This window comes from Schistocerca gregaria, chromosome 4 (assembly GCF_023897955.1).
Source record: "Schistocerca gregaria isolate iqSchGreg1 chromosome 4, iqSchGreg1.2, whole genome shotgun sequence".
Classification (NCBI taxonomy): Eukaryota; Metazoa; Arthropoda; class Insecta; order Orthoptera; family Acrididae; genus Schistocerca; species Schistocerca gregaria.
The window spans coordinates 403,872,017-403,884,752 of record NC_064923.1 but is presented as its reverse complement, the minus strand read 5'-3'; the positions used below and the strand labels follow the sequence as shown (position 1 = coordinate 403,884,752).

Here is a 12,736-nt window from a genome sequence, read left to right as displayed (position 1 = left end):
CAGTCACATTAACAATTAGACAGGCAGAAAGTGTAAAAGAGCTAAGCAGGAATGGGTAGACAACAAATGCAAAACTGTAGAGCCATGCATAATTAAGGAATGTAAATGCCACTTAGAGGAAAATTAAAGAGATCTTTGGAGAAAAGAGAAGTAGCTATATGAGCATCAAGAGCTCAGAAGGCAAGCCAGTACCAAACAAAGAAGAAAAAGCTGAAAAGTGTAAGGCATATATCTACAAGGGTTGACTGCATGGGCGATTCTAGAAGTCAGTCAAGGGGGAGGGGGGTGGGGGGCTAGGGGAATGGAATATGGCTTAACAAAAAGAGAGTTTGGGTCCTCTACTGACAAATTGGTAAAATTTGGTGTTGCTTAAAGTAGTTTTTGGTAACTGTTTTGGGGTTCAGGGTAAGAAATGTGTATTAATAAATAATAAGACACCTATTTTAAGTTGATATTTACTGGTTTAGGTAGTAAGCTTTTTGCCCTCTTTTTCTTTTGTTACAATGTGTTTGGAACACATTGCAACCTATATTGTTACATAATTATATTAAAAAAATGATTGAATCTGTTTGGGTAATATATTTGCTGATTTCTGAAAGTAATTTTATCCAGTGTAATATGTTTCTCCATGGGCAGGGGGGAGGGTGGGGGGGGCTAAAGACCCCATAGCCGCCCCCCCTCCCCCCTTGCAACTGCCCCTGGTTGACTGAAAAGTAATGCCTACACCTTTGTAACTCTTCTCAACAGTTGGCACCATTAGTATGCGGCACGCACTGGCTTCATCCATAGCGTCTTTTCTACAGCTCCAGTTGGCAGGAAGCCTTAGCATTGAACAGTCTGATTTAAAAGATGTGACCAGTTAATAGGACACATCCTGAGGTGTCAAAGGAATTATCAATTTGGTAATGGACCCAAGCTTCAACACAACAAGTAAGTTCAAATGGATGTAGGCTGCTGTAGTTATGCAGACATGAAGAGGCTTGCACACAGCAGACTAATCTGGAGATGTGCATGAAACCAGTCTGTGGAATAAAGGCCACAGCAATAATAAATATGGCACTAAGCTGGGAGGGAGGGGGGGGGGGGGGGGGGGGCACGGATGGTAGTTATAAGAGGCGAGGGGCATGAAAGGGAAGCAGTGGTTGGGAAGGGAGTGAAACAGGGTTGTAGCCTCTCCCCGATGTTATTCAATCTGTATATTCAGCAAGCAGTAAAGGAAACAATAGAAAAATTCGGAGTAGGTATTAAAATTCATGGAGAAGAAATAAAAACTTTGAGGTTCGCCGATGACATTGTAATTCTGTCAGAGACAGCAAAGGGCTTGGAAGAGCAGTTGAACGGAATGGACAGTGTCTTGAAAGGAGGCTATAAGATGAACATCAACAAAAGCAAAACGAGGATAATAGAATGTAGTCAAATTATATCGGGTGATGCTGAGGGAATTAGATTAGGAAATGAGACACTTAAAGTAGTAAAGAAGTTTTGCTATTTAGGGAGTAAAATAACTGATGATGGTCGAAGTAGAGAGGATATAAAATGTAGACTGGCAATGGCAAGGAAATTAAATCGGGTGATGCTGAGGGAATTAGATTAGGAAATGAGACACTTAAAGTAGTAAAGGAGTTTTCCTATTTGGGGAGCAAAATAACTGATGATGGTCGACGTAGAGAGGATATAAAATGTAGACTGGCAATGGCAAGGAAAGCGTTTCTGAAGAAGAAAAATTTTCTAATATCGAGCATAGATTTGAGTGTCAGGAAGTCGTTTCTGAAAGTATTTGTATGGAGTGTAGCCATGTATGGAGGTGAAACATGGATGATAAATAGTTTGGACAAGAAGAGAATAGAAGCTTTCGAAATGTGGTGCTACAGAAGAATGCTGAAGATAAGGTGGATACATCACGTAACTAATGAGGAGGTATTGAATAGGATTGGGGAGAAGAGAAGTTTGTGGCACAACTTGACTGGAAGAAGGGATCGGTTGGTAGGACATGTTTTGAGGCAACAAGAGATCACAAATTTAGCATTGGAGGGCAGCGTGGAGAGTAAAAATCGTAGAGGGAGACCAAGAAATGAATACACTAAGCAGGTTCAGAAGGATGTAGGTTGCAGTAAGTACTGGGAGATGAAGAAGCTTGCACAGGACAGGGACAGAGTAGCATGGAGAGCTGCATCAAACAAGTCTCAGGACTGAAGACCACAACAACAACAACAACAACAAAAGCTGCTTCTGTTTGCTTTGGTGAATTTTCAGCTTCACAGTTTTTGTATTTCTAATGAGAATTATAAGTTGCTAAAGGCAACCCTGTAAACATGTTTTATTTTTAAAAAGTAACTCATTTCAATGTGCTTCAAATCTTGTTTATTTTTAACTATGTACTTGTTTCGAGTACTTTCGTTTTTAGATGTAGCCCCACTTGATTCAGAAGATCTTGACAGCCTTACAGTGATTTATCACAAGTTTTATTCAATGTGATTAGCTGAAATTAAATGATAGTAAGACTGGTCATCAAGTGACATCGGTGTATTGGTCCAAAAACTTGAAGTCACGTGATATAGATGCACCTCGTATATAATGACATACATTTTCTCCCATGAACCATGGACCTTGCCGTTGGTGAGGAGGCTTGAGTACCTCAGTGATACAGATAGCCTTACCGTAGGTGCAACCACAACGGAGGGCTATCTGTTGAGAGGCCAGACAAACGTGTGGTTCCTGAAGAGGGGCAGCAGCCTTTTCAGTAGTTGTAGGGGCAACAGTCTGGATGACTGACTGATCTGGCCTTGTAACACTAACCAAAACAGCCTTGCTGTGCTGGTACTGTGAATGGCTGAAAGCAAGAGGAAACTACAGCCGTAATTTTTCCCGAGGGCATGCAGCTTTACTGTATGGTTAAATGATGATGGCGTCCTCTTGGGTAAAATATTCCAGAGGTAAAATAGTCCGCCATTCGGATCTCTGGGCAGGGACTACTCAAGAGGATGTCATTATCAGGAGAAAGAAAACTGGCGTGCTACGGATCGGAGTTTGGAATGTCAGATGCCTTAATCGGGCAGGTAGGTTACAAAATTTATAAAGGGAAATGAATAGGTTAAAGTTAAATATAGTGGGAATTAGTGAAGTTTGGTGGCAGGAGGAACAAGACATTTGGTCAGGTGACTACAGGGCTACAAACACAAAATCAAATAGGGGTAATGCAGGAGTAGGTTTAATAATAAATAGGAAAACAGGAATCCGGTTAAGCTACTACAAACAGCATAATGAATGCATTATTGTGGCCAAGATAGATACGAAGACCACGCCTACCACAGTAGTACAAGTTTATATGCCAATTAGCTCCGCAGATGATGATGAGATTATAAAAAAGAAATTATTCAGATAGTGAAGAGAGCTGAAAATTTAATTGTCTTGGGTGACTGGAACTCAGTAGTAGGAAAAGGAACAGAAGGAAACGTAGTAGGTGGATATGGAATGGGATTAAGGAATGAAAGAGAAGGCCGCCTGGTAGAATTTTGCACAGAGCATAACTTAATCATAGCTAACACTTGGTTCAAGAATCATAAAAGAAGGTTGTATACATGGAAGAAGCCTGGAGATACTAGAAGGTCTCAGATAGATTATATAATGGTAAGACAGAGATTCAGGAACCAGGTTTTAAACTGTAAGACATTTTCAGGGGCAGATGTGGACTCTGATCACAATCTATTCGTTATGAACTGTAGATTAAAACTGAAGAAACTGCAAAGAAGGTGGGAATTTGAGGAGATGGGACCTGGATAAACTGAAAGAACCAAAGGTTGTAGAGAGCTTCGGGAAGAGCATTAGGGAAAGATTGACAAGAATGGGGGAAAGGCATACAGTAGAAGAAGAATGGGTAGCTTTGAGAGATGAAATAGTGAAGGAGTCTCCATTAAAAAGCTAAGTAACTATAAAGCTTTGAGAGATGAAGTAGTGAAGGCAGCACAGGATCAAGTAGGTAAAAAGACGAGGGCTAGTAGAAATCCTTGGGTAACAGAAGAGATATTGAATTTAATTGATGAAAGGAGAAAATACAAAAATGTAGTAAAAGAAGCAGGCAAAAAGGAATACAAATGTCTCAAAAATGAGATCGACAGGAAGTGCAAAATGGCTAAGCAGGGATGGCTAGAGGACAAATGTAAGGATGTAGAGGCTCATATCAGTAGGGGTAAGATAGATAGTGCCTACAAGAAAATTAAAGAGACCTTTGGAGAAAAGAGAACCACTTGCCCGAATATCAAAAGCTCAGATGGAAACTCAGTTCTAAGCAAAGAAGGGAAAGCAGAAAGATGGAAGGAGTATATAGAGGGTCTATACGAGGGCGATGTTCGTGAGGACAATATTATAGAAATGGAAGAGAATGTAGATGAAGATGAAGTAGTAGATATGATACTGCATGTAGAGTTTGACAGAGCACTGAAAGACCAAAGTCAAAACAAGGCCCCAAGAGTAGACAACATTCCATTAGTACTACTTACAGCCTTGGGAGAGCCTCGCCTAATAAAAACTCTTACCATCTACTAAGCCAGATGTATGAGACAGGCAAAATACCCTCAGACTTCAAGAATAAAATAATAATAGTTCCAATACCAAAGAAAGCTGGTGTTGACAAATGTGAAAATTAGCGAACTATCAGTCTAATAAGTCACGGCTGCAAAATAATAACGCGAATTCTTTACAGAAGATCAGTTTGGATTCCGTAGAAATATTGGAACACGTGACGCAATACTGACCCTACGACTTATTTTAGAAGCTATGTTTCTAGCATTTGTACACTTAGAGAAAGCTTTTGACAATGTTGACTGGAATACTCTCTTTCAAATTCTGAAGGTGGCAGGGGTAAAACACAGGGAGCAAAAGGCTATTTACACTTTCTACAGAAACTAGATGGCAGTTATAAGAATCGAGGGGTACGAAAGGGAAGCAGTGGTTGGGAAAGGAGTGAGACAGGGTAGTAACCTATCCCCAATGTTATTCAATCTGTATATTGAGCAAGCAATAAAGGAAACAAAGAAAATTTCGAGGTAGGAGTTAAAATCCATGGAGAAGAAATAAAAACTTTGAGGTTCGCTGAAAACATTGTAATTCTGTCAGAGACAGCAAAGGACCTGAAGAGCAGCTGAACAGAATGGACAGTGTCTTGAAAGGAGGATATAAGATGAACATCAACAAAAGCACAACAAGGATAATGGAATGTAGTCAAATTAAATCGGGTGATGCTGCGAGAATTAGATTAGGAAATCAGACGCTTAAAGTAGTAAATGAGTTTTGCTATTTGGGGAGCAAAATAACTGATGATGGTTGAAGTAGAGAGGATATAAAATGTAGACCGGCAATGGCAAGAAAAGCATTTGTGAAGAAGAGAAATTTGTTAACATTGAGTATAGATTTAAGTGTCAGGAAGTCATTTTTGAAAGTATTTGTATGGAGTGTAGCCATTTATGGAAGTGAAACGTGGACGATAAATAGTTTAGACAAGAAGAGAATAGAAGATTTCGAAATGTGGTGCTACAGAAGAATGCTGAAGATTAGATGGGTAGATCACATAACTAATGAGGAGGTATTGGATAGAATTGGAGAGAAGAGAAATTTGTGGCACAATTTGACTAGGAGAAGGGATCGGTTGGTGGGGCATATTCTGAGGCATCAAGGGATCAACAATTTAGTATTGGAGGGCAGCATGGAGGGTAAAAATCGTAGAGGGAAACCAAGAAATGAATACACTAAGCAGGTTCAGAAGGATGTAGGTTGCAGTAGGTACTTGGAGAAGAAGCAGCTTGCGCAGGATAGAGAAGCATGGAGAGCTGCATCAAACCAGTCTTGGGACTGAAGACCACAACAACAACAAACATTTTCTGTTTGCATTTCATGCAACTGGCTACACTGATCATGTCACATAGGTTTATTACTATATTAAATACATAACTCTTTCATCCCTTTTATCATTATTTCACTACCCTGTGCAGAAACAAAATGACACTACCCTAGGTAGAAAATAGGAATCACTACATGTAGGAGGAGTATCATACTTTACACTTCCTAAAACAAAAAATGGAACACTGTTTTCTATCAAGAACATTAATAGCGAAGTAAATCAAAGAAAAATTTAGAAACTGAAAAAAAGTAGAATGTCATATTGCAAATAAAATGTCTACAATTCACCTTAAGGCGTGAGGAGACCAATATATCCAGTGCCATCATCACAAGCAATATATAAAACACAACTGTATAATCTTTCTTAGTTTGACCCCTGCTAAACTCATCAACTAAAATGCCAGCTAAGATTGAAAACGTTCCCCAACCAACAGCTCCCCATAAACGCTGCTGACCAAAATTTGAGGGTTGATCACCTGAAAGAGATAAATTCAGAAGCTGATTAAATCCAAGTCCACCCATTTGAAAACCTTGATTTCAAAATACCACTTTAAATTTTGTGTACACATCAACATCAAAAAGTGTAAGTAAATCAATATTTTACACTTACAGATGTAATCATTATGAATAAAGGGAAAAAAAAGAAAGAAAGAAAATGATATTTTAAAATCACAATCGAATTTGGAAATGTAAGTTACACTGAAGGAATTTCATGTAAATTTCACAGAAGGGAAAACAAGCACAATCAATACAAATATTCTATGAGTGTCCCTCTGGTCACACAACACACATCCAAGCATTAGTCAATTTTGTTTCACACCTTATATAGCAACATCCTGTCAATGGTCATCACAATAGCACTGAAGTGTTCTCTGAGAGTTATCACAATGGTCTTGCTAGTGGGAGGAAGTAAACACAGTTCTTAGAACCCCCAAAAGGAAAAATCACTAGGTGTTAGGGTGACCTTAGGGGCCAAGGGAACAGATCCCCACCATCTTCACCATACCACACAATCCAGCGATGCAGAAGTTTGTCTATTAATTAGTGACAAACACCAATGTTCCAATGACAGGGTGCCCCATCTTGTTGAAAGACGAAATTCTTGGAATCAGCAGTCAGTTGTGGAATCTACCACAACTGCAACATATCAGGCAAGAGGTAACCCTCACAGTCTTATCAAGGAAGAAGAACAGCCCATACAACTTTCTCTGTGACACTGCACAGAAAACATTAACCTCCGACGAATCTCGTTGATCTGCCACTATTTTATTAGCCTTTTCAGTGACCCACAGTCTCAGCTTGTCATGATTATCTTGTTCAGATAAATGGAAAGTTGCTTCATCAATTAACATAAGCTTGGACATGAAATGTTCATACTAAAGTGCCTCCTGCATTATGATGCAAAACTGAATGCACTGGCCATCATCTTCCTGTTCTAATTGTTACATGGGCTGCAGACAGTATGGTTTCAAATTTAACTGCTGTTGCAAAATCCATTCCAATCAACTCTGAGACAGAATTACATCATCACCAGCATTATTTACTGTTTTCTAAATGTATAACATTGTGGACAGTTTAAAAATCCTTGTATCACTCTCTTCTTCATTATTGGCCCCTTTTCATGTCGTTAATTTCTTTAACTGTAGTCTGGTTTCTGCATAGCGTTTAGACAACCTTTCGTTCTCTTACGCCAGATAATTTCAGAATGCCAGTCAACATTGCTGACCTACATACGACAAATCTCTAAAGTAAATCATATACATCTGTAATGGTATTCATCCCAAGAAGACATATGGGAGGGGCTTTTGAGAGATACATACCACCTTGTAGCACCAAATAAATTCCTTGAACACAAGCAATTTTGAGGTTCCACTTTGCTTTGTAGCCTATTTTGAGTATCTTTCTCACTTTTCTGGGTATTTTCACAAGTATCTGTGTGCATCTCGACTAATGTGAACTAATGTTACAGAGAGAGAAATACATGTTACTTTCTCATTTGAGGGCTTGTACCACAGGAACAAAAACTTATAACAGAATGCTTTTATTTCATTTTCCATGGTAACATGAGCAAAAGAGATTTTTTTTTCTTATGGAGGACAAGAACTCTACGTAGACTCATTCCAATGAACAATATATAACTAATGTCAACCGTCAACTGACAGGCAGCAGTTGTGTTACATTATAGACTCTTAACAACTGCAAAATGGTGTATCTGTTTTGTATGTGACTCCTGCAGAATAAAAATATGGAAAATAAGCTTGAGCCAAAAAAACACACTACATAAGACAAAGGATTACTTCTGAGTAAACCTGACGAATGAGGTCTTTGGGGGGGGAGAGAGAGAGAGAGAGAGAGAGAGAGAGAGAGAGAGAGAGAGAGAGAGAGAGAGAGAATTATCAACCAGATACAACAAGTTAATGAGTAAGTGTAATATTTTGTGTAGACAGTAGATATTTAATATTTTTCTCTCTGTCACTTGTTCAACAAGAATTGATGTATGTCTACATCTACATCTACATCTACATCCGTACTCCGCAAGCCACCTGACGGTGTGTGGCGGAGGGTACCCTGAGTACCTCTATCGGTTCTCCCTTCTATTCCAGTCTCGTATTGTACGTGGAAAGAAGGATTGTCGGTATGCTTCTGTGTGGGCTCTAATCTCTCTGATTTTATCCTCATGGTCTCTTCGCGAGATATACGTAGGAGGGAGCAATATACTGCTTGACTCTTCGGTGAAGGTATGTTCTCGAAACTTCAACAAAAGCCCGTACCGAGCTACTGAGCGTCTCTCCTGCAGAGTCTTCCACTGGAGTTTATCTATCATCTCCGTAACGCTTTCGCAATTACTAAATGATCCTGTAATGAAGCGCGCTGCTCTCCGTTGGATCTTCTCTATCTCTTCTATCAACCCTACCTGGTGCGGATCCCACACTGCTGAGCAGTATTCAAGCATTGGGCGAACAAGCGTACTGTAACCTACTTCCTTTGTTGTCGGATTGCATTTCCTTAGGATTCTTCCAATGAATCTCAGTCTGGCATCTGCTTTACCGACGATCAACTTTATATGATCATTCCATTTTAAATCACTCCTAATGCGTACTCCCAGATAATTTATGGAATTAACTGCTTCCAGTTGCTGACCTGCTATTTTGTAGCTAAATGATAAGGGACCTATCTTTCTATGTATTCGCATCACATTACACTTCGCTACATTGAGATTCAATTACCATTCCGTGCACCATGCGTCAATTCGCTGCAGATCCTCCTGCATTTCAGTACAATTTTCCATTGTTGCAACCTCTCGATACACCACAGCATCATCTGCAAAAAGCCTCAGTGAACTTCCGATGTCATCCACCAGGTCATTTATGTATATTGTGAATAGCAACGGTCCTATGACACTCCCCTGCGGCACACCTGAAATCACTCTTACTTCGGAAGACTTCTCTCCATTGAGAATGACGTGCTGCATTCTGTTATCTAGGAACTCCTCAATCCAATCACACAATTGATCTGATAGTCCGTATGCTCTTACTTTGTTCATTAAACGACTGTGGGGAACTGTGTCAAACGCCTTGCGGAAGTCAAGAAACACGGCATCTACCTGTGAACCCGTGTCTAAGGCCCTCTGAGTCTCGTGGACGAATAGCGCGAGCTGGGTTTCACACGATCGTCTTTTTCGAAACCCATGCTGATTCCTACAGAGTAGATTTCTAGTCTCCAGAAAAGACATTATACTCGAACATAATACGTGTTCCAAAATTCTACAACTGATCGACGTTAGAGATATAGGTCTATAGTTCTGCACATCTGTTCGACGTCCCTTCTTGAGAACGGGGATGACCTGTGCCCTTTTCCAATCCTTTGGAACGCTTCGCTCTTCTAGAGACCTACGGTACACCGCTGCAAGAAGGGGGGCAAGTTCCTTCGCGTACTCTGTGTAAAATCGAACTGGTATCCCATCAGGACCAGCGGCCTTTCCTCTTTTGAGCGATTTTAATTGTTTCTCTATCCCTCTGTCGTCTACTTCGATATCTACCATTTTGTCAACTGTGCGACAATCTAGAGAAGGAAGCACAGTGCAGTCTTCCTCTGTGAAACAGCTTTGGAAGAAGACATTTAGTAATTCGGCCTTTAGTCTGTCATCCTCTGTTTCAGTACCATTTTGGTCACAGAGTGTCTGGACATTTTGTTTTGATCCACTTACCGCTTTGACATAGGACCAAAATTTCTTAGGATTTTCTGCCAAGTCAGTACATAGAACGTTACTTTCGAATTCATTGAAAGCCTCTCGCATAGCCCTCCTCACACTACATTTCGCTTCGCGTAATTTTTGTTTGTCTGCAAGGCTTTGGCTATGTTTATGTTTGCTGTGAAGTTCCCTTTGCTTCCGCAGCAGTTTTCTAACTCGGTTGTTGTATCACGGTGGCTCTTTTCCATCTCTTACGATCTTGCTTGGCACATACTCATCTAACGCATATTGTACCATGGTTTTGAACTTTGTCCACTGATCCTCAACACTATCTGCACTTGAGACAAAACTTTTGTGTTGAGCCGTCAGGTACTCTGTAATCTGCTTTTTGTCACTTTTGCTAAACAGAAAAATCTTCCTACCTTTTTTAATATTTCTATTTACGGCTGAAATCATCGACGCAGTAACCGCTTTATGATCGCTGATTACCTGTTCTGCATTAACTGATTCAAATAGTTCGGGTCTGTTTGTCACCAGAAGGTCTAATATATTATCGCCACGAGTCGGTCTGTAACTTGTCGCTTAATATTCAGTACTGAATTGTTTGTGGAAGAAGGATCCAGTTTCTTAACCAAAAAAAATGTAGAAAGATTCGTAAAGATGGGCTAAGAGATATGTATCATTAAAATTATAAGAAAATATTAAACTATATTTGCATACTTCACGATAAATTAGTATTTTAATAAGAATGTTGCGATATATAAAGCATGATATGAAAAAGATGTCATATTATACAGGACTAGCTACATTTCTGGAGTGAGGTTCTGATTGTATACGCTCTATACTTTTCACGATCAATTTGTGTAAATTATTTGATAATACAGAGCCATGTAAAACACCACCAATTGAAGAAATCTGTCCTCCCCGCCCCCTCCCCTTGCAAATCAGAGATTGCTTCCAAGCACACATTTTGCAATATGTCAGGTAAGCAAAGATTCTTTTAACAACTGGCTTCCTGGTCCTTGTCAAACATATTTAATGGCACAACTTGTCCTTTTGGTTTGTCGTACATATACACAAACATTACAAAATCACAGGAACATGCAGCTCCCAAAGAATACACTTAAGACATTACATTTTGCAGAGAGTGCAAAGGCACCTAAAGTCACGTGACCACAGCGCTGCTTACCTTTCACTATTCTCAATAAAAGTATTACATAATGGAATTTCAAATTACTCACAGCACTATTTCTATAATCAATATTCATTACTGTGTGAAATGGAACAAGATTTTGACAGTAATAATTCTGATTTAGAGTTAGTTGACTGATAAGAAACTCCTGTACTGTAGTAGTAAATAAATGTACAAGTGTAATAAATTTCGCATTAGTGGGAAGAGGGACCTATCATCTTCTTGAGAATTAAACCTTTTACTGTTATAGGCATGCTCTCTACGATCTGTGCTAAGTGTGGATTTGTTGTGGATGTACTGCTCACCAAATGCTGATACCTGTGGTGAGTGGAGGTGACTGGCTGCCATGAAATACTTTCATTTGATTTTAAGAAAACTATTTGTTTAAAAAAAATGATTTTTGCACATCTTACAGTCAGATATCCTCATTTGATAAAGAACTGAATTTCTTTTCGTTGTTCATCACAGTTGCTGCACTGCATGAAATTCAAGTAAAACATTGCATACTACTTTAAAAGGTTTTCAAAGGTAAAAAGCATTGTGTAAACTTTGCATACAGTTGATTTTAGCTCATACATTGCAGTCAATGGAATGTACATAAGATATGAAAGTTTTATTTAAAATTGAAAGCAGAAAGATATCTTACTTCATTCTCGAGTTACTGATTTTTATATCAGATGCGTGTGGTGTGCCCAGTTCTGTCCACGAGGACTTGCTGGCCAATATTAAATGCTTATCATCTGATTTTAAGGAAACTATTCACTGAAAAAAAATTATTTTTGCACATCTTACAATCTGATATTGTTGTTCAATAAAAGACTGAATTTCTTTTTATTATCCATTATAGATACCACACTGCATCAAATGAAGGAAAACATTGCACAAAATTTTATAGTTTGTAGAGATAAAAATGCATTGTGTATCGTTGATTTTAGTTCATACATTGCAATATATGAGATGTAGACAAAATAGAGATACTTTATTTAAAATTGACAGCAGAACAATGACCCTTTTCATTCTCAAGTTATTGTTTTCTATATATGAGTGATAGCATGCAAAGAAGCACATATGTCGTTTGACAAATACTCGAAATTTTTTTATGCTCTGAGACACGGAGGTAACTGGTCTGCAGCAGTGCGAGGTTGGTGGTTCAGTACACATACAGTTATTAACAGCACTGTAGGAAAACCCAAGCAGTGCATGTGAAAACATCCATAGCACATGGGGAAGGGTGGAGCAGGACGTGCACCCCTGTTTACAACAGCGGAATATTTAAAGTTATCTCTATTAGCAATCATTGTCTTTTTTTTAAATTTCCTGGCAGATTAAAACTGTGTGCAGGACCGAGACTCGAACTCGGGACATTTGCCTTTCACGGGCAAGTGCTCTACTAACTGAGCTACCCAAGCATGACTCATGCTCCGTCCTCACTTCTGCCAGTACCTCGTCTCCTACCTTCC

The 12,736-nt window shown here is 39.2% G+C and overlaps 1 protein-coding gene across 2 annotated transcripts in view; it reads right to left on the bottom strand.

Moving 5' to 3' along the window:
- The window catches only part of LOC126266878 (major facilitator superfamily domain-containing protein 6), a 155,099-nt gene that overhangs the window by 104,067 nt on the left and 38,296 nt on the right, over positions 1–12,736 (bottom strand). For both annotated transcript variants that reach the window (XM_049971534.1, XM_049971535.1), the window contains exon 4: positions 6,181–6,368. In XM_049971534.1, coding sequence (XP_049827491.1) covers positions 6,181–6,368 — 188 coding nt within the window. The remainder of the gene's footprint in view (positions 1–6,180; positions 6,369–12,736) is intronic.